Consider the following 22,086-nt stretch of genomic DNA (forward strand, 5'->3'; position numbering starts at 1 on the left):
GACCTCGTAAACTGTCATTGTCCTTTGTATCCAGACGGAAGGGTTCGATGTCCCAGTGTTGTTCACCCTGGCTGATGTTAGTTCTGCTTTGTCTGCTTGACACGTGATGAGGGTCATGAGGGGTGTGCCGGGGGCTATGGGTTGATGGCATCCTACAGGGTGGCTTTTCTGAGGAATGCCTACCTTAAGGATGACAGCACGGAGGTGGGGGTTGTACAAGGGCCAAAGTCAGATTGTTGTAGGGATTTTAAGGATGTCCATGGAGGAGCGAGGGGTGGGGGGTGGGCAGAGAGAGGAAGCCATGACAGAGTAGCAGAGCACCATTTGCTGAGGCTTGTCAATCATGGCGCAGTGGGAGGCCGTTGGAATTCTCTACGGAGCATAGCAACCAGCTTTGTATATTGATAGGGTCGCTGTGCTTGGCTGCATTTTGGTGCAGCCCAAGTGGCAAAACCGGGAAGGGCCAGGCAGGCCATTCAGGAGAGTCTTCGGATATGTGAGTGAGAGACACCGTGATTGGCGTGCCATGATTGCTCTGAAAATGGATGGAGGCCAGTGGATCTAAGATATTCTTTTTTGAGGTAGAACTAAGAGAAGGTAAAAGGGGTCGGATGGAATCTCTGGGGTTGGGGAGCCAGGTTCTTGCACCGGAGAACCGTCCTCATCTCAGCTGGTGGGGATTTCGGTCAAAGGCTGTTTGTGCTTTTCTGCCCATAGGGTACCATTCGGCAGTGACAAATGGGTGATTCTACAGCCTAACACTCAGTAGGATATAGGAGTAGATTACATTTCCCCTTTCGGGTGTCAAAAGGATTCCCGATGGTATTTTAAATGTATATTTTAATATTTTAAAAAGGACAGGTCAACGTTGAAAAAAAAAAGCTTTAGCTGGTGGCTAGCCTCTAATTTTCCATTTTCAGTTTTTATTTAAATCAATCAAACTATTAGGCCTTGCACTCATGGTTAATTGCTATTAAGTCTTTTTTTTTTAAGTTTTATTTATTTATTTTGAGAGAGAGAGAGGGAGCATGAGTGAGTGTGGGGGAGAGGGGCAGAGAGAGAGAGAGAATCCCAAGCAGGCTTCATACTGTCAGCACAGAGCACAACGTGGGGCTCGATCCTGTGACCCTGGGATCGTGACCTGAGCCGAAATCAAGAGTGGGACTCCCAACAGACAGAGCCACCCCGGTGCCCTTGCACTGTTGGTCTTCTTTAAGGGTTTCCTATCACAAAACCCTGTGTAGCATGATAAGAATTTAAATATCACCAGACATATAAAACTAATTTGAACGTGAGAGTATGTTAACACAAAACATGAGTTTTGGGATGCTTGGGTGGCTCTGTAGTTGAGCGTCCGACTTCGGCCCAGGTCACGATCTCGCGGTTCGTGAGTTCGAGACCCGCGTCGGGCTCTGTGCTGACGGCTCGGAGCCTGGAGCCTGCTTCTGATTCTGTGTCTCCCTCTCTCTCTGTCCCTCCCTCACTCACGCTCTCTCTCTCTCTCTCTGTCTCAAAAATAAATAAATGTTAAAAAAAAACACATGACTTTAAAACACAAAACTTGTGGCCTCTGAGCAAGCCCACTCAGGTCCTTGGTGTAGTTGGAATGGGTGAGGAATCACAGTGTTTCATATTTTCAGTTGCCCGACATGTAGACGCGGTTGACAGTCTTCTGTTTGTCACGTCCCCAAACGCCTCCAGGACCTGCTGGCTGTCCGTTCACCTCTGGTGCCTGTTTGGGGGCCTGAGCTCAGCGCTGATGACGAGGAACTCGAGGCCCAATATTGTGCTCCTGATGGCGGATGACCTCGGGGTGGGAGATGTCTGTTGCTACGGCAATAACACAGTGAGGTAAGGAGGCCGCCCGTCCCCAGATGGTGACGCCCTGGTCCCTCGACTGCTAGTTGCCCATCTGCTTTCTGTCTCTCAGGATTGGTTTCTTCTGGAAATTTCACATCCACTAAGTCCTATCACCCATGACCGTCCCTACCACATATGACCGCGGTATAACAGATACCGCATCCCGTCCCAGGGCCACCATAACAGACAGCACATCCCGCGTGGCCGTCAACAGCACACGTTGATATTATTTGTCCTTGCAACGTGGGTCATGGACCAGTCCTGTATTTTAAGCATAGTTTTGGTCTTCTTAAGGGCAATTTGGGGCCACATGAACACTGTTCCCTAGTCACCTCCTCCAGTCGTGGTTAAGACGGAAAATACTGTCCGGGATTCTTGTGACTGTCAACCAGGTGGTGACTCTATCCACACAAAGTACTGGGAGGTACACACAGATCGTCCCCAACACCGACACTGAGGCTCTTTGGGCGTATCTGAGACCCTCCCCGATCACACCGCTGTGCGGTTGTGTGAGCAGTATGTCATCAAGACTGGGGACATGCTTTCGTCATGGGAGAGCCTACAGTCTACCGTTCTCCCAAAAGATTTTGGAGACCTTAAAACATCAGACGACCAAGGCGGGCAATAAGGGACCATCCAAAATGTCACAATTTGGTTATTTTTTTTAAGTCACCTTTTCCTAGAAGAATTACAGTAAAATTTAGTGTGATCCAAGTTACCCCTTCATTTTGGGAATATAATATAACCAAACGGGCTAAGTTTTGCATGGACAGGCCAATGCGCCCGGGGCGGTAATAGTTGAATTGTACACGCACTTGTGCCTGGAGACATATTCTTGTAAACTCTGTTTTCGTGTCCCTTCTGGGCATCGATGCGTCCCAGCAGGTGGATGGATAGAAGGTTAAAGAGCATGTGTTTTATAAGTTTTGGCGGGAACAGAGTCAGTGGGACTCACGCCAGAGTGGATGGCTTCGAATGTTCCGTGCTCTGCTGAGAATGCGAAACACAGGTGCTGAATCCTCTGTCTGTCTGTCTGCCCGCAGCACACCGAATATCGACCGCCTGGCGAGTGAGGGCGTGCGGCTCACCCAGCACCTGGCGGCTGCGTCCGTGTGCACCCCGAGTAGGACTGCCTTCCTGACCGGCCGGTACCCCGTCAGATCAGGTGCAGGAACTCAACAGTCTTGTCTTTCTCTCGTGCTTCCTTCTTGTATGTTTATTGTTTGCTCCTCCTCGTAAGGATCCTCGAGATCGGTCATTTACGGGATTAAGAATCTCAGTGCAAACGGGGGTCATGTTTTTATACCTGCAGAGTTTACACAGCCGAGTGTCTTGACAAGTGCCTCCCAGGCTGCCCCACTGTGCGCATCCAGTGGCCGGGTTTGGCGAGCAGTGTCCCAGCTCCTTGTCCAAGTTTTGGACTCAGCAAGAACATAGCCAACCTTTTATGATGGAGAAGTTCCCAATGTTTCTTACCCCTAACTTTCAGCAAAAATAGTTTAGGAAAGGTGCCAGGCTGAAAATAAAACCAAGATCGAGCTTTTGAACAAAGGGATGCAGTGTCCACCTGTCTTCATGAGAGTAATGGTGGTGGACCTTCATGAGATGTTTTCACCACTCAGATTTGGCAGAAATCAAGGCTCTTGTTTTTTTTTTTTAAAGACTTCTTTTTTAAAGTTTATTTATTGATTTTGAAAGAGAGAGAGAGAGAGCAGGAGGGTCAGAGAGAGAGGGAGAGAGAGAATCACAAGCAGGCTCTGTGTTGCCAGTGTAGAGCCCGACATGGGGCTCGAACTCACAAACCGGGAGATCATGAGCTGAGCTGAAATCAAGAGTCAGATGCTTAACCGACTGAGCCGCCCAGGCGCCCTGAGAAATCAAGACTCTGGGTACTGATGATGTGAAAATGAGTTTTCTGAACCTTTTGAGGGAGCAAGTCAACTGGGGAAATAACATTAAATGTCTGTCGGTAGGAAGTGATCAAGTCAATAGTGTGGAACCCAATGCATCTTTAAAATGGTAGACAAATCTTCTAACACGTGGACCCTGAGCGTGCTGCAAGATGTTTTTTGTTAGATGGGGAAAGCAACCTGAAAACGCAGAGTAGAGGTCGTGCACAATGGAATAGAGCTCCGTCATTGTCCTGGAAAAGCAGCTGGTCACACCGGTCGCCTCTGAGAGGGGAGCTGGCGTGGTTGAGGGCTCGGCAGGATGGAGATGTTTTTAAGCTCTTTTAGGTGTTGAGTGTCGTGTCGTGTGAATGGCGCCCATCAAACTTTTGTACACACACCAAGATGTAAACAGATATCTACATTTAATGAGAAGATGTAACCACTTTCCTTGCAAATGACAGGCATGCTTTTTGCCTTCTAGGATTTGGCAAAAGGCATCGTTTTTAATGTACCCGTTGCTCTTGGGAAGGGAAAAACAAAGCTGTAGGTTGGATCACAAGGCTATTGAAACATGTATTGATTTTTTTTTTATTGATCGTGCACATTGGTACCTTTTATTTATAGGTGATCGTTGTGACGTAAGTAGGACATACCTCAAGGCACATGTGTTTTAGTGGTTGAGATGCAAGGAACAGTTCAGTGAGCTTTGGAAGCCCCTAAGGGCCCGTAGAGCATCTGCAGAAAGTTGTCCTGGAACGTGTTCCTAAAAATGCAGCATTTCTGAGTCAGGACTCAGGAGGAAGGGTGTGCCCAGCAGAGGAAATGACACGCTCAGGTAACGCAGTCACGCATGAGTGTGTGGAGAAGGAGGTGGCCACACCGATAATCAAAAGACTGTGCAGTCTACACCCCAGACTTAGATTTCTGTAACGGGTGCTGGACGGACAGTCATGAGGTTTGACCAGTGGAGGCGTGTAGGTTGGAAGGGTTGTTGAGAAGGTGACTGAGATGATGCATGGAGACTGGCTGGTGTATGCCATACAGCCCAGTGGAAGCTGTGCTCCGAAGCTATGATAGATACCCTAGCGTTTACCGGGACAGAATTATCAGGACTGGACACTGGATAGGGCAGAACAGGGCAGGGTGTGTGACAAAGAGGCTAGGAAAGGAATTTGTGCGTTGGGTGGCTGGGGGCATCATGGCGTCCTCGGCTGAGGTAGGTTTGAAGTCACATGACTGTGGACTGGTGTGTTGGCCAGGCCAAGATTGGGATTCGTCGCTATAGAGATGTCCAGATAGGACGTAAAGTTCAGAGCAAGGTCTGGAGGAGAGCGGGCTTCTCACCGTGTAGAAAGACGTGATGAGGGGCACCGGGGTGGCTCAGTCCGTTAAGTGTCCTACTTCAGCTCAGGTCGTGATCTCACGGTTCGTGAGTTCAAGTCCTGCATGGGGGTCTGTGCTGATGCTCGGAGCCTGGAGCCTGCTTGGGATTCTGTGTCTCCCTCTCTCTCTCTGCCCCTCTCCCACTTGCGCTCTGTCCCTCTCTTTCGCTCAAAAATAAATAAAACATTAAAAAAAGTCTTAAAAAGAAAGATGAGATCAAAGTTGAGAATCGAGGTCCAGCGACGTCACCCAGAGTCACGTGCACAGTTACATTTGAACCTCGAACAATCAGTGAATAAATTTCCAGCACAGATCCGCCCCGCGCAATGTTTGGGGCACGTGTATGTACTGAAGAGTCCTGCACGGTTAATATGAGATTCCGCTGTGACCGGGCATGCTTTCTGGAGCTGGGGATCCTGATGACAAGACAGCAGGTGCATGTGACAAATGTGAGGGTTAGCTAAGTAGACGCAAAGAAAGCACGTACAGTGGGGGAACGAACAGCGTTGGGGAGACGCTTGAAGGAAAGGACTACGAGCCCTGGGGTTTCTCGTGTCACCACGCGGCCTGTATACGTCACCTGCTCTCTGCTTCTGTGAGTTTAGGGATGGCGTCTCCCTTCAACCTGAACCGCGTCCTTACCTGGCTCGGAGGCTCGGGCGGTCTGCCCACCAACGAAACCACGTTCGCCAAGCTGCTACAACATCGGGGCTATCGCACGGGACTCATAGGTATGGGCTGTGGACACGTGGGGACGCACGTCCCCTGGCAGTGGGGCTCAGACCTCCCGGGGGACGTCCGCCGGGTGCACGCCAGCTGACTTCTGGGTGGCAGGAGACCCGCGGGGAAGGAGTCAGATGCACGATTACTCAGGACCTTTCCGGAGTCCAGAGCAGGGTATTGGGGGAGTCAGCGGCAGGAACAACAGCTTGTAGATTCTTATCCCCAAGATGGGATATTCTGTGTGTGTGTTGGGGGGGGAGACGCTAGTTTTATGACATCATTAGTAGCCGGGAAGTGAGTGCACTTTTATTTATTTTCTTATTTGAAAGGTTATTTATTTATTTTGACAGAGAGAGAGAGTTGGGGGGGGGGGAGGAACACAGAAAGAGAGAGAGATTCCCAAGCAGGTTCCACGCTGTCCGCACAAGGTGCAACGCAGGGCTCGAACTCACAAACTGTGAGATCATGACCTGAGCCGAAAGCAGGAGTCAGATGCTTAGCCCACTGGGCCACCCAGGCGCCCGAGTGAGGGCATTTTTAAATATGTCCTGTTCAACCAAAAGCATGAATGGTGACCAAGTTACTACATTTGACCCTTGAACGATGAGGCTCTTACGGGCACCAACCCCCCTCACAGCTGATAATCCACATACAGCTTCTAACTCCCCACCCCAACCCCGCGCACCAAACTTAACTACTAATAGCTTGCTATTGACTAGAAGCCTTACCAATAACACAATTGATGAACACATATTTGTAAGTTATATATAGTATATACTGTGTTCTTACAACAGAGTAAGCTAAAGAGAAGATATTTGCAAGTTGTAGATAGTGTCTATTGTACTCTTACAACAAAGTATCTATTGTACTCTTACAACAAAGTGTCTATTGTACTCTTACAACAAAGTGTATACTGTACTCTTACAACAAAGTAAGGTAAACACAAGAAATTGGGGCTACGGAGTCTGTTTATACGGGTTGTTTGATATCTTACGCCCTTTTGGGGAGACCCATGACACTGTGACAGCATCCCATCAAGTGTTTTTTCCGTGGAATTTCTATCCAGTGCATTTTTGCCCCAACAAGAGATGAGCCAAGAAGATGCCACCTGCTCCCTGTACCCAGTCTCTTCAGGCTTCTTCGAGGATCTCGGCTGCCCTCGCTTGAAGCAGTCAAATAAAAAGAAAAGAATGACCCTGGTTCCCCCGTATGTGACCTGTAGTGCAACCATCCCTCAATAAACCCCAATGGGCACCGTGTGGATGGAGATCTTGTACGCGATCTTTCAGGAATATTCTAGGGCGCGGCCAAATCTGAGTTCCCGTTCAGCTGTGTCGTTTTTAATTAACATGACCTGAGGCCTGTTAATACGAGGGTGAATTTCTCACTGGCAGTAAGGGGTCTGGAGTGGGTTAGGTATAATCCCGTGCGTAAATGAATGGGCATGTATGTGAGCCATGTAGTAGGTGCTCAATAAAGGGAATGGGAACCATCACCTGAGTCCTTTTCCTCGTGGCTCCCTTATGATCGTTACTCAGGGCTCTTGGACCAGATCTTTGTGTAGAATTCTGGTTCCCTTTCGGGGGCATGGAACAAAGGAGTCAGATTACAGCATCTGGGGGCAAACCCACAGCGAGCAGCTCGGAGGAGGGCAGAAAACACCCAGCACATGCGATCTGGCTTTCCGGCTCCTTCCAGACCCCTGGGAAGGGTCTGATGGAGAAGGTGGCTGTGCTCTGCGCACTAATTGTTGCCTCTGCCCCCAGCAGGGACTCCCGTCCCGGCAGCACGCGGACGGTTTTCTGTGGCCCTGTTTTCGTGCGCGAGGTGCGGGTGGCAGGGACCGCTACGGAGTTGGTGGGAAATACGGGAACCCATGCGTTCTCCAGACGGACGGATGTTCCCGGCGCCCCGGTGACGCTGTGTGTCCCCTGCAGGCAAATGGCACCAGGGCTTGAGCTGCGCCTCTCGGAACGACCACTGTTACCACCCGCTCAACCACGGCTTCGACTACTTCTACGGGCTGCCCTTTGGGTTGCTCAGTGACTGCCAGGCGTCCAGGACCCCCGAGCTGCACCGCTGGCTGCGTATAAAGCTGTGGATGTCCACGGCGGTCCTCGGCCTCGTGCCCGTCCTGGTGCTCATCCCCAAATACGCCCGCTGGTTCCCCGTGCCCTGGAAGGTCCTCCTGGCCCTGGGCCTGCTGGCCTTCCTCTTCTTCCTGTCCTGGTACTCCAGCTACGGGTTCACGAGACGCTGGAACTGCATCCTGATGAGAAATCATGACATCGTCCAGCAGCCCATGCGCGAGGAGCGGGTAACCTCCCTCCTGCTCAAGGAGGCCCTCGCCTTTATCGACAGGTACGCGGCCCCCGCCGGCCGGACTGCCTGCTTGGGGCTCTGGTTTGCGCGGCAGAGACGTTGGCTTTGTCTTGGGGACGCGGGCCTGTGCGTGTGCGCACGTGTGTCTGTGACGTTTGCGACAGACCAGACTCTCTCCTTAGAGTAAGATTGAGGGGCGCCCGGGCGGCTCAGTCGCGGGAGCCCCCCGCCTTTGGCTCGGGTCATGATCTCACGGTCCCTGAGTGTGAACCTCACGTTGGGGTCCGTGCTGACAGCATAGAGCCTGCTTGGGATTCTCTCTCGCTCTCTCTCTCTCTCTCTCTCTCTGTCTCTCTCTGCTCCTCCCCTGCTCTCTCTCTCTCTGAAAATAAACTTTAAAAATTGAAAAAATAATAATAATAAAATTGACAGTTAAATTTCCTGCCAATTTTAAACACCGAAATGGCCAAGAGCTATATTGCGCTCGCTCTTGTTCATGCAAAACTGCTCCGAAATGGATTGGTGTCTAAATGGATTCGAGCTTTCGGATGGCTGCTGATTTTGCTTCTTCTCAGGAACAGCCTGGAAACGCCTCCCTGTCCGTCAAAGATGGGGCTGTGATTCAATGTCCAGATACGTCGTCTGAGGTTTTACATGTTCGGTACAAGCTCCTTTCTAGATGGGGAATGGGGGTCTAGATGGGAGACGAGATTAACCCCTGGCAATGGAGCCTCCTTCACTCCTATGTCTGCATGACCCGCACGTTCGTTCTTTGCCCTAACACAGCGGTCAGAGCGTAGTCACTCAGCCCAGCTTTCACTCAGCCCAAGGGCTGTCCTTGAGAGAACGCACCCCGTATCTATGCACTTCATCCTGTATAATGCCCGCTTGTGAGAGTATGTGAAGGGGCAATTTGAAATGGCTGCATGTGACGTTAAAATGCAGAATACAAGAAACAACATAGATTAGCATCCTCTCTTGCGACCTGTGATGCTGTGCCAGCAACCTCATGGCTCAAAGTTAATGCCAAAGCTCCAGCCATCACGTCTATGTTCCAGACAGCAATTGGGGAGAAAGAGGAGGAGGAGGAGGAGGAGGAGGAGGAGGAGGAGGAGGGAGTGAAGAACTCTTTGTTCCGAAGTCAGAACTCACTATTTTGTTGCCAGTGCAAATGTTCCCATATTGTTTATTCCTACCCACGGTCGGTCTTTTCGCCGTACTTTTTGTTACTCCCGTGAGTGGCATTGATCACTGAAGTACTTGCACAACCTCTATCCACTGTTGCAACACCTTTCAACCTGTGCAGCGTCATAGCCAAGTGAAGAAAACGCCTTTGTCTGTGGCGATAACTCAGTTAATGTTCCACCCGTTAGGTATAAACGCGGCCCCTTCCTCCTCTTCGTGTCCTTTCTGCACGTGCACACCCCACTGATCACCAAAGAGAAGTTTGTGGGGCACAGTAAATACGGGCTCTATGGAGATAACGTCGAAGAAATGGACTGGATGGTGGGTGAGTATTGAGGAAAACGGGGTTTCTGGGAACGGGCGGGCCCTTGCACATCTTGGGGCCGCCGAGAAGTGTTTGTTCCTGTGAACCGAATTCAAATCTGGCCGTAGGTGCAGCAGAATCAGTGAGAATCATTCACGATTCATCGTGACCAAGAAAGCGGTCACGATGACGAATGTGGGGTTTTCTGTCTTGAAAACAGAGGCGAAATTAGTAAAGTTACTAAAGGATACTGTCCTTCCCCGTTATTTTGATGCATATAAAAGGAAACCTGTTATTCTTATTAGTTCGTCTTACAAGAAGCGCTTAGAAATGTAGGAGGGAATTCTAAACCGAAGCCATTCGATTCAAAGCTATACGATCAGTACACAGAATAAGACAAATGGAATGAATGACAAGGAGGGTATTTTACTTTTGAATTTTTTTTTGCACTTATTTATGTATTTATTTTATTTTTGAGACACAGAGACAGAGTGTGAGCAGGGGAGGGGCGGAGAGAGAGAGGGAGACCCAGAACCTGAAGCAGGCTCCAGGCTCTGAGCTGTCAGCACAGAGCCTGACACGGGGCCCAAACTCATGAACCTTGAGATCATGATCTGAGCCAAAGTTGGATGCTTAAGCACCTGAGCCACGCTGGCGCCCCTAGGGTATTTTACTGTTGAAACACAGTACAATTTTCTCCCCCTCTACTTGAAGCTTGAAAACTATTCTGTGCCGACTGCCTACACTGATATTCACAGAATTTGAAATGTGTTTTAAAATATATTCAAAGTTCCTTAAATATGAAAATGTTACTCTTACATATATAAGATATATATTCATTTAATATCTATTAACATTTAATATTAATTTCTATTTAATATTTATTCAATATCTATTCATATTTAATACCTATTTAATATCTATTTAATTTAATATTGATTTAACTTAGTATCCATTAATTTAGTATCTATTCAATTTATATTTAATATCTATTAATTGTATACTTAATGTATTTAATATCTATTAATATTAAATTATATATTCAATATCTATGAAATAAATATAATATATATCTATTAATATATAATATATCTATTAATATTTATTCAATATCTATTAATATATATTACTCTTTAATAGCTATTCAGATTAATATCTATTTAATATCTATTCATTTTAATTTAATATCTATTAATATCTATTAATTTAGTACCTATGAATATTAAATCAACTAAGTATGCAATTAACTTAAGTGTTCAATATTCAATATCTATTTAATAGTCATTATTTATGAGTATCTATTTAATATCTATTTAATATCTATCAATATTAATACATTTGATGTATTTAATATCTATGAATCAACAGTGTATCATTATGTTATTATAAATCTATCCATGCAACTGAAACATTAATGTGCATATATGTATGGATACATGATTTATATATGTCTCTGTGCATAGTACAATATATATATATTTTTTAAATTTCCTGGCAGATGTACACAAACACTGAAACTTATTGAGAGTTGCTACAAGTAAAGCCAAGCTGTAGGCTGATAACTTAGTGTCATTGCAACATTGTGGTTTATTTCCTTGATGTGTTTTATCCTTCAGGATACTCTCCTTGCAAACAAGGCATTTCTATCTTAAGTCCAAGACCCGAAGGGGCAGAGTTTGCCACTAACAGATAATTACGTTTCTTCTGCCGTCTATGTTAACTCCGCGTTACAGGTTCCTTGTAAACGCTATTAATTGCATTTAGTTCCGGGGCTCATCCGATGTATGTGGGAGAAATGCCGAGTCAGCATTTCCCTGCACGACACCTGCCAATTACATTGCTGTATTTTTCCCTTCAGGGATTAAAACAGATTTTTTTTTTTAATGTTTATTTTTGAGAGAGACAGAAGGAGTGTGAGCAGGGGAGAGGCAGACAGAGAGGGAGGCACAGAATGGGAAGCAGGTTCCAGGCTCTGAGCTGTCAGACCCCTATGTGGGGCTGAAACCCACACACCGTGAGATCGTGACCTGAGCCGAAGTTGGATGCTTAACCGAGGGAGCCACCCAAGCGCCCCTCCCTTCATGGCTTTTGAAAAGCACATCAAAAACAGAGGCAGGTCAAAAACCAGAGAGGTGTCTTGTGTGTGTGTGTGTGTGTGTGTGTGTGTCTAGTTGGCGATATGATGATACAACTTAAGATCATTTCCTAAGTTACTAACTTTCTCAAGAAGCCATAACAATGTTACAGTCAGAGTGACATAGAGAGTGAATGTCCTAAAATGTCCAGGGTTCGGGAACATTTTAGACTCTGGATTCAAGCAAACTTGAGCCTAAAAAAATATGTCAGACACTCTGTATTTTTGCAGTCTTTCCTCATATCTTGTCTTATATTTATGATTATGCCGTTGCCATTTGCACATACATATGGACACAGACATCTCTATGTTTTACACCTTGCATACACATAGGCTTACGTGGAAATATTTCCAAAAAATATCAGGATTCGCATCGGTGTCATTTACTTTATCTAACAAAATCAGGGCTTTCATTGATTTCTAGCTACAAGGTTTCTAAAAAAAAAAAAAAAAAGGCCAACGTGGCTTCGGAAACAAACCGCTTTTCAACAACGAAACAGAAAGGTTAACGAGTTTATGCTTCAAGGGGTTTTCTTTGCAGTTAGCCACGTTGTCTTTGCATGTTTGAGTGGAACAGGAATGTGGCCGGGGAAGGGGCTCCTGCTGGACGGCAGGACCGAGGTGAGACCTACAGAAGCCCAGGGCTGATGTCCGGCTGGGATCACAAATTAAGTCAACGTCGTGTGGAACGTGGCTTTCCATCTGTTTGTTTCAAACCCTCGTTTGTCTTCTTACGAGAGTGTCCACACTTAACACACAATGTTTGCCGAGTCTGGGAAGATGTTAATTATTGTCGGAGGCTTAGGACCTGTGGGTCCGGTGCCACCTTCAGAGAGCCGTGGGGACAGTACATCCTGGTGGGGGGTGGGGGGACCGTGTTGCTCTCTGGCACAAGGGTAGGACTTTGCTTCTTTATTCCTGCAAATGTCCGTGTTTCATCTGTTATCTCTTTTGTATTAGTGATTGTAAGGCTCTTCTAACTGCCAGACTTCATATTTACTGCCTATTAAAACTTTTGTCTTGGCTGTTTGATCCTTGACCCGTGATAGTGTTGTAGCTACATAGTAGTTCATATGTTCTCACACACTCTATGTGTATACGTCATGTATTTATAGAATATAATGTGTGTGCATATCATTACATAATTTCTAAAATAAATATATTTTCCTGCATATTATATATTATATATATTTCTTGCAGGTATTATATAGCATACTTCTTACATTACATGTTATATTTTATATATCATATATTATACTTAATATATGGTATATAAAATCATTTATTATGTACTAAATGATATATTAAATGTATATAAAATTGCACAGTACAGAAAACATTATCCATCAATATTACATAAATAACCAATATATAATACTATCATATATAGTTATCAAACACTATACAATATTTTAATATATATGTTACTTACATTATATATTATATACATTGTGTATGTTACTAATATACTATATCATTATATAAAATATTATATGCTTAATATAACATTTTAATATATTTTAAATCATAACTTTTATAGTTATACATATTTCCTCATATTTACATATCATATATTATATACCATTGTATGAACTTCATAATATGAAAAGCATATAGGATTATAATACATAAATTATACTTTCATATATTTACATACACATAATATGTTTATCCTATAGTATATGTTGTAGATTACAATTTATTATAATTTAAAACATTATGATATATGAAGCATCTTTTATATTTATTAAATATATTTATTATTATGTTATTATATATAATAAGTTATTCCTATTATATATTTACTATTTATTATATAGTTATATGGAATATATATTTATATACATATATGACATATTACATATAATGTCAAATATATGTAATAAGTAATTATAAATATATAAAGCCCAATTTTATGTTATATGCTACTTAGCATATACATTCTATGCTATATAGCATATATTTATGTATCCACTCTTAGTATCCTTACATATACTACCCATGTATTAGAGTATATAACAGTGATTTATTATATATTATTACAACCTATACAATAAAATAACCCTTAGTTACACTGTTACGCTAACAAGTGCCTGATAATAAGCACCTCATGGAGATGACCGTGGTCACACTGAAAGTTGAGAGCTTCCTGTCCGCACCTGTACCAGGTAGGATCCTGGAGGCCCTGGACCGGGAGCGCCTGTCCAATCACACGCTGGTGTACTTCACGTCGGACAACGGGGGTCGCCTGGAGGTGCAGGAAGGCGGGGCCCAGCTGGGCGGCTCCAACGGCGTCTACAAAGGTGATGTGCGGAGAATCCGCATGTTTTATTTTAATGCCCGAGTAGCGTCTACTTAACTTTGCATGCACGCGCGTTCATTTGCAAACTCGGTTTGGAGATCTTTGTGTGAGTGATACTCTCACGTGAAACTAGATGGGAAAAGGTGCAAGTTTGGGGGCTATTTCTGGGAGTTTAAGACAGAAGTGCCTGAAGTAACGAAAGCCTCTTGAGTGGGAAAGCACAGGGTCTGTGTGACTATCGAAAGCTGCTCTCTCAGGCTTGCAGTCTAGGCATTTGGAGCTTGATGACTGTGGCATGGGGCGTCCTGGACCCTGTAGGGCATTGAATAGCGTCTCTAGTTCCCACCCAGCACATGCCAGGGGCGCTTAACACTCCCCTCCCCAGCAAAATAGTGACAACCGAACGCGTCTCCAGACATTACCCAGTGTCCCCCAGGGCCACAGTCCTCTCTAGCTGAGAATGACTTACTCTAGAATAATACTCACTTGAGCACCCAAATTCAGGTCTTAATGAGATAAAATTGGTCATGTTATCAGTAGGCTTCAAACACTGTGAAACAAAGAGGAAAGGAATTAATGATCTAGCACGGGGCCTTCCTCCTCATTGAGGGAGTTCTTTTGCCTGTCTTTGATGTGTGCGTGCTGGGTTACTCAGCAGCTCTCCTGAGCCTGCCCTTACAGATCTGCAAAGTGGGGCCAAGAAAAAGAATAGTCTTGCTGTTTGCTACTCCTCTCCTACCACTCCGAACCCCAATCAAAACAAAGTGAAAGCGTGTCCAAGTTGTCATCTTTACAAAAATCAGAGCTTTAGGGTTTCCTTGTACTTCATGAAACAATTTAGGATAGATAGGTAGATGATAGATAGATAGATAGATAGATAGATAGATAGATGGAGAGATACATGGATGGATGGATGGATAGATAGATGTTGGATGGATGAATGGATGGATGGATAGAGATATGATGGATGGATGGATGGGTGGATGGATGATTGGATGCATGGATAGATAGATAAATAGATAGATAGATACATAGATAGATAGATGTTGGATGAATGGATGGATGGATAGATGGATGGATGAATGGATGGATAGACAGACAGACAGATATGATGGATGGATGGATGTATGGATGGATGGATGGATGGGTGGATGGATGATTGGATGCATGGATAGATAGATAGATAGATAGATAGATACATAGATAGATGTTGGATGGATGATTGGATGCATGGATAGATAGATAGATAGATAGATAGATAGATGTTGGATGGATGGATGGATGGATGGATGGATAGATAGATGTTGGATTGATGGATGGATGGATGGATGGATGGATAGATGGATGGATGAATGGATGCATAGACAGACAGATATGATGGATGGATGGATGCATGGATGGATGGATGGATGGGTGGATGGATGATTGGATGCATGGATAGATAGATAGATAGATAGATAGATACATAGATAGATAGATAGATAGATAGATGTTGGATGAATGGATGGATGGATGGATGGATAGATGGATGGATGAATGGATGGATAGACAGACAGACAGATATGATGGATGGATGGATGGATGGATGCATGCATGGATAGATAGATAGATAGATAGATAGATAGATAGATAGATAGATGTTGGATTGATGGATGGATGGATGGATAGATAGATATTGGATCGATGGATGGATGGATGGATAGATGGATGGATGAATGTATGGATAGACAGACAGACAGATATGATGGATGGATGGATGGATGGATGGATGGATAGATAGATGTTGGATGGATGGATTGATGGATGGATGGATGGATAGATAGATGTTGGATCGATGGATGGATGGATGGATGGATGGATAGATGGATGGATGAATGTATGGATAGACAGACAGACAGATATGATGGATGGATGGATGGATGGATGGATGGATGGATAGATGTTGGATGGATGTATGGATGGATGGATAGATGGATGGATGAATGGATGGATACACAGACAGATATGATGGATGGATGGATGGATGCATGCATGGATGGATAGATAGATAGATAGATAGATGTTGGATGGATGGATGGATGGATAGATAGATAGATGTTGGATCGATGGATGGATGGATGGATAGATGGATGGATGAATGGATGGATAGACAGACAGACAGATATGTTGGATGGATGGATGGATGGATGGACGCATGGATAGATAGATAGATAGATAGATATGATGGGTAGATGATACCTTGACAGATCAATAGGTTGATCACTCGGTTGATTGATAGATATTAGATAGAAGATAGATAGGACAGATACATCATACATTGGAACTGACAACAAGTGACCTCCTAAAAGTATCCACCTTTCCTGGCAGGTCATGTCAACTTGCTGTAGGCATCCTGTTAATTAGCATAGACTAAATTGGTGCCAATCCTAGGGAAAAAGTTATGTAGTAAAAGTAAGTCACTCTATATGTGCCATCAAGTGAGATGTCACTATTAAATTATATTCACATTGCTTGTGTGTGTGTGGGGGGGGTTGTGTGTGCACAAGACCATCACTCTGAAAAGTACCTTCTGATATCTCTGAAAGAGACATGGCTGAATTGTTGTCGAGCAGTTTTACCTTCGGAACCAGTGTCCGGCTCACCAGGAGGGGCTGAGTCCATTTGGCACACAAATTTGGGTGTCCTGGGCAGACGATTAATTTTGTTGTAGGTGCCTTACACAGTTGCCAGGCATTAAATACGACCATGTATATGTCAAGGTGGGTTTATGTTTGCTTTTTTTGTTCGTTGTTTATCCATATATAAAACAAACATAAATTCAGTTCAGAGAGCTGGTTAAGTTTTCCATAAAGAATGGTGCTGTAGACTGGGGGTGGGGGTGGGGGCTTTGAACACTGACAAGACCAGTATCTTGGACCCTAAATGTTTTCCCATTTAATGTTTTCCCCACTTCTACATAGAGAGACACTGTCTTGTGTTTTCTTTGTGATTTGTACCGTCAGAGTAACACACATGGAAAAGGTGTTCCGTGAATGTTTCATGTTTGTTCTACTTTGGAAGAATTTCCTTTACCCAGCCCAGAGAACCTCATTTTTTTTCTCTTAAAGCTCACAGAATGTTCTCTTTTCTCATAGTATTGAAACTCCATGGCAATCATTGTCATCACAAAATAATAGCACTGTATTAGGACAGCACTTGCTTTACAAGTGGAGTTTCAACTGCTTGGAAACAAGAATTTGGCAAGTGACAGAAAACATTCCATCTAGACGTAATTTCCAACTGAGTGGAGAAATATGATTGACTTGAATTCATCCTTGGCTTTCATCTTTGGTTTTAGGTGGCAAAGGAATGGGCGGATGGGAGGGGGGCATTCGTGTCCCAGGAATATTCCGGTGGCCGACGGTCCTGGAGGCTGGGAAAGTGATTGACGAACCAACAAGCCTAATGGACATTTATCCGACACTGTCTTATGTAGGTGGAGGGATATTGCCCCAGGACAGGTATGGAAACGGTATTTGTGCCTAACCTTGGCAGATATATTTGACAGGCACTTGGATGTGTTAGAAAATGTTCTATGTGTATGTGTGGTATATCACTTAATTTTCAATATTCCGTTAAGATGGGCAGACATCTTTTTCCCCTTAGTGGGTGGTGGGTGGATGGATGTTTCCCGATTAGGACACGTTCTACTTTGTCTCTCCTACGCATGTGCAGACACAGGCTTGGCTGTCCTCATGGGTGGGATGGACTCTCATTCACTTTTATATCCACCACATCGTCCAGACTAAGCAGATATTTATTAGGTGAATGACTGAATACAAGTGCATTTGTGTCAACGTATGAATGAGGCTGTACTTATCTATGGGCTTTAAGATGAAGAGACGTGGTCCATGCTCTAGTGGTTTAATTCCATGTGTGGGGACTGGTATCTGCTCATCTGAGGGGGGGATGCTCTTGAATCAAATGAGTGTCAGGAGCTCAATTTTCTAATCCATGACGCTCATTCATACTGTCTTCCAAGTATCAGAATAGTATCTCCAGCCACTCACCTCTCCCACTGTCTTAGAAACTGTGTGACATTTCCTCCTTTTTCTTTTGTGGTTGTTGTTGTTACTGGTATATAATGGGTGAAGATGTGTAGTGAGGCTTAAAGTCCTTTCTTCTTCTTCTTCTTCTTCTTCTTCTTCTTCTTCTTCTTCTCCATCTTCTTCTCCTCCCCCACCTTCTCCTTCTTCTTCTTCATCTTTCTCTTCTTCTTTATCCTCCCCCTCCTCCTTCCCTTCCTCTCCTTCTCCTTCTTCTCCTTGTCCTCCCCCTTCCCCTTCACTTCCTCTTGTCTTAAGATGTGTGATGAAACTGTGCCCCTCTCACCGCATTCTGCATTTCTCCTTCTCTCCAAAGAGTGATTGATGGCCGGAATCTAATGCCCTTGCTGGAAGGCAGGGTATCCCACTCGGACCATGAGTTCCTCTTCCACTACTGTGGGGTCTACCTGCACACAGCCAGGTGGCATCAGAAGGACTGTAAGTATGGAGATGGCAGGAGTGTGGGGACACAATAAGAACACAGCCCCGTTTCCTTTCCCTCTTGGGGGAAGTTGTACCATGTACAAACAGCACCTAGCTGTTTGAGGTTCTTTTTCCTTGGGGAAGTTAATTATAAGCAGCCATTGTACTGCGGTAGGATTTTACAGGTGTATGTAAGCTCATGTGCACAAATATGCCAGAGACAGAGAGAGAATGTGAATGCTCACAACTAAGGACAGTGAAGTAATTAGCAACAGGGAGTAAGCTCTGCAGTGTAACCCACACAACTGTCCTGTCCCCTTCCAATGAACTGTCTCTGCCTTACCTTCGCGCTAGATGATTCATGAAAACAAATGTAAATTAACAAAAGATACTCATTTCCTTACATCTGTCGGAAAAGCTCTATCAAAGGCAGTTGGATAAATTTCCAGAATTCTTACATGATGGGAATTAACTTAATCTGCAGAAAAGATAAAAATTTTCTCCCACAAGACCTATCACTTGCGTTGTGATCCATTCTTCATGTCAGTGTGGACTAATCGCCCACATAAAACAAGAACAAACTGACAAAAACCTCTTTCTTCTAGCTTCTCTATACTTAGGGACATGTTCAATGGTGAGTAACGAAAGAAAAACAGCCCCCCCCCCCAACAGCAAAACTTCCTAAACTTAATGATGGAGGGTTAAACAAATAGAATTTTACTTATATTTTCATAATCAAGATTTCAGAAGTTGGAAGCACAGAGGTGGTACAATGTTCAACACCATCTGGGGGAAGGGTAAAGTCAGGTGATTGATTAGGGGTGCATATCTTTTCTGTAAAACCTCAGCTTACAGACTTCTATGAAAGTTTCATTGACCGGACGCTGAGAAATGCTTATGATGTTTTCTGTCTAAAATCGATCTCTGGAAATAGAACTGCCAACCACTGATACAGGAAGAAAGAAAGGAAAGAATGAAAGATAAAAGAAAGAAGGACAGACAGATGGAGAACGAATAGAACAAGGAATGATTGACCTTGCCAGATGACCTTTGTCAATTTCAGACCTGAAAGTGGTATTTAGCTTTAGAATTTTGGGGTGCCTGGCTGGCTCAGTTGGTTGAGAGTCCAACTCTTGATTTTGGCACAGGTCATGATCTCGGGGTTGTGGGATCGAGCCCCACATCAGGCTCTGCACCGAGCATGGAGCCTGTTTGAGATTTCCTCTCTCCCTCTACCCCTCCCCCTACTCATGTTCTCACTCTCTTTCTCAAATAAAAAGAGGAGAAAGAAAAGAAAAAAAAAGAAAAGAAAAGAAAAGAGAAAAGAAAAGAAAAGAGAGGTACCTGGGTTGTTCAGTCAATTAAGCATCCAACTTCCACTCAGGTCATGATCTCGTGGTCCATGAGTTCAAGCCCCGCATCAGGCTCTGTGCTGATAGCTCAGATACTGGATCCTGCTTCGGATTCTGTGTCTCCCTCTCTCTCTGCTCCTCCCCTGCTCATGCTCTGTCTCTCTCACTCTCAAAACTGAATAAATGTCAAACAAATTTTTTAAATAAAAAAAGACAAGAATAAAAGAAAAGAAAAGACAAGACAAGAGGAAAGGAAAGACAGGACAAGACAAGACAAGACAAGAAAAGAAAAGAAAAGAAAAAAGAAAAGGAAACTTTCCATTTTGCCTATGGCAAGTCAGAGCAAAGTAGTGATCAGACTCACAACTTCTGGAATTATAGCAGCCATGCAGGTAATAACTATTATTTCCACATGCCCTTGTGATAAGGTAAAAAGTTTTCAAATTTGCAGCAAAGTTGTGTGTTGTTCTCACAGTTGAGGAAATGCTACAATTGCTAAGTAACTCTGTGCACAGGATGGTTGATTGTTGGCGAAAGCATTTGAGAAATAGGTTTCCATGGAACGAGTCCTAAAGTGATAACAACTATGGCACTTTCAACAGAGCTCTGTTTTCCAGGTGCAACGGTGTGGAAGGTCCATTACGTGACTCCCAAATTTTCCCCGGACGGAGCTGATGCCTGCTATGGAAGTGGAATATGTTCATGTTCTGGAGATGTCACCTACCATGATCCTCCACTGCTCTTTGACATCTCAAGAGACCCTTCTGAGGCCCGGCCTCTTAGCCCTGACAATGAAGCCTTATTTGACTCAGTGGTCAAGAAAATCGAGGCGGCCATAAAAGAGCATCGCAGGACTCTCACACCTGTCCCACAGCAGTTCTCTGTGTTCAACACCATTTGGAAACCGTGGCTGCAGCCCTGCTGTGGGACTTTCCCTTTTTGTGGGTGTGACAAAGAAGATGACATCCTCTCTACGGCTTGGTGAGCAGCAAGGGGCCACTTGTTACCAACCACCAACACACTGTTACAGACTTCATGGAAGCAGCTCTCAGCTGATTCCTCCCTTCCTTGTGGGATGAATAATTATGCCCTCCGCCATTTTTTTTTAACCCTCAGATTTCAGTTCTTTCTTCAAGTCACATCCGGGAGCTCGACGAAGCGAAAATGGATCTGGACACCAGCGCCCCTGGAGTAGAGAACTTGTGTCATATCTTTATATAATTGTGTCATTGTTCAAGCAAAAAGGTAGACCTAGGAAACCTTCTGCAGATTCTTATGGATCCGTGGCGCTTAGGAGATGGTGAGAAATGGTCGGACGGATGGCATCGTTTTTACGTAGTTGTGGTAGAAACTTCTACTTGGGGATCTTAAATCCAGATGACTTATTTTTGTAATCAGTCACTTCGTTTCAGCCTGAAGCGGATGGTGTTCATGACAGTGGAAGTGGTCCCACACTACTTTTCAATTCTTGACTTCCGGTATTTTCTTCTGTCCTTCTCTTCCCGCTTACAAAATAAATGCCCGCCTACAGGTGTTGGTTCTGATTCCTGGCAACTTTTGATGACAGAGGATGTGTTGTGTCTTGTGTGCTCATGTGTGAATTGGGGGGAAACCAGTGTCTATCGCATGGAGTGGCTTGAACATCGCATGCATTAATTCACCTGAAATCACCTTCCGTACAGTGAGCACTAAATCGGTGTTATTGTTATGAATGTTGTAATTGTTGTCAATTGCAATTCATCATGTTCCCTAAAGTACAGAATAGGAAGAGCAGAGAAGAGGCCATATCTAAAATGGAAAAAAAAATGGATGGAAAAGTTTTTAATTGATGAAAGGTATTCAGGCATCACATGCAGAGCAATTCTAAACAGGATAAACAAAAACAAATCCACACCTTGAAGAATCATGAGAAAACTGCAGATTACAAAGGACCAAGAAAAGATCTGTAAATCAATCAGATTTCCTATAAAATACAAAGTATTCAAATAAAACTAGATTTGCTAATGGCCCCAAGGGAAGCTATAAGAGAACAGAATAATCTCCTCAAACTATTATTTGAAAATGATGCTGAAAGTTTTAAAACACAAACAGCCAATATTTTGGATTTTTTATCCCTTTATT

General features: G+C 44.3%; 1 protein-coding gene across 1 annotated transcript; it reads left to right on the forward strand.

The window, feature by feature from the left end:
• Window positions 1–1,701: 1,701 nt before the first annotated feature.
• ARSH (arylsulfatase family member H) lies at window positions 1,702–21,281 on the forward strand. Its single transcript, XM_032592241.1, has 9 exons — window positions 1,702–1,851; window positions 2,904–3,025; window positions 5,741–5,866; window positions 7,796–8,219; window positions 9,554–9,690; window positions 13,972–14,106; window positions 17,443–17,605; window positions 18,507–18,628; window positions 20,583–21,281. Exons 1-9 carry the CDS (start codon window positions 1,760–1,762, stop codon window positions 20,948–20,950), a joined length of 1,689 nt encoding a protein of 562 aa, XP_032448132.1. The 5' UTR covers window positions 1,702–1,759; the 3' UTR covers window positions 20,951–21,281.
• The last annotated feature ends 805 nt before the right edge of the window (window positions 21,282–22,086 follow it).

This window comes from Lynx canadensis, chromosome X, assembly GCF_007474595.2.
Source record: "Lynx canadensis isolate LIC74 chromosome X, mLynCan4.pri.v2, whole genome shotgun sequence".
Classification (NCBI taxonomy): domain Eukaryota; kingdom Metazoa; phylum Chordata; class Mammalia; order Carnivora; family Felidae; genus Lynx; species Lynx canadensis.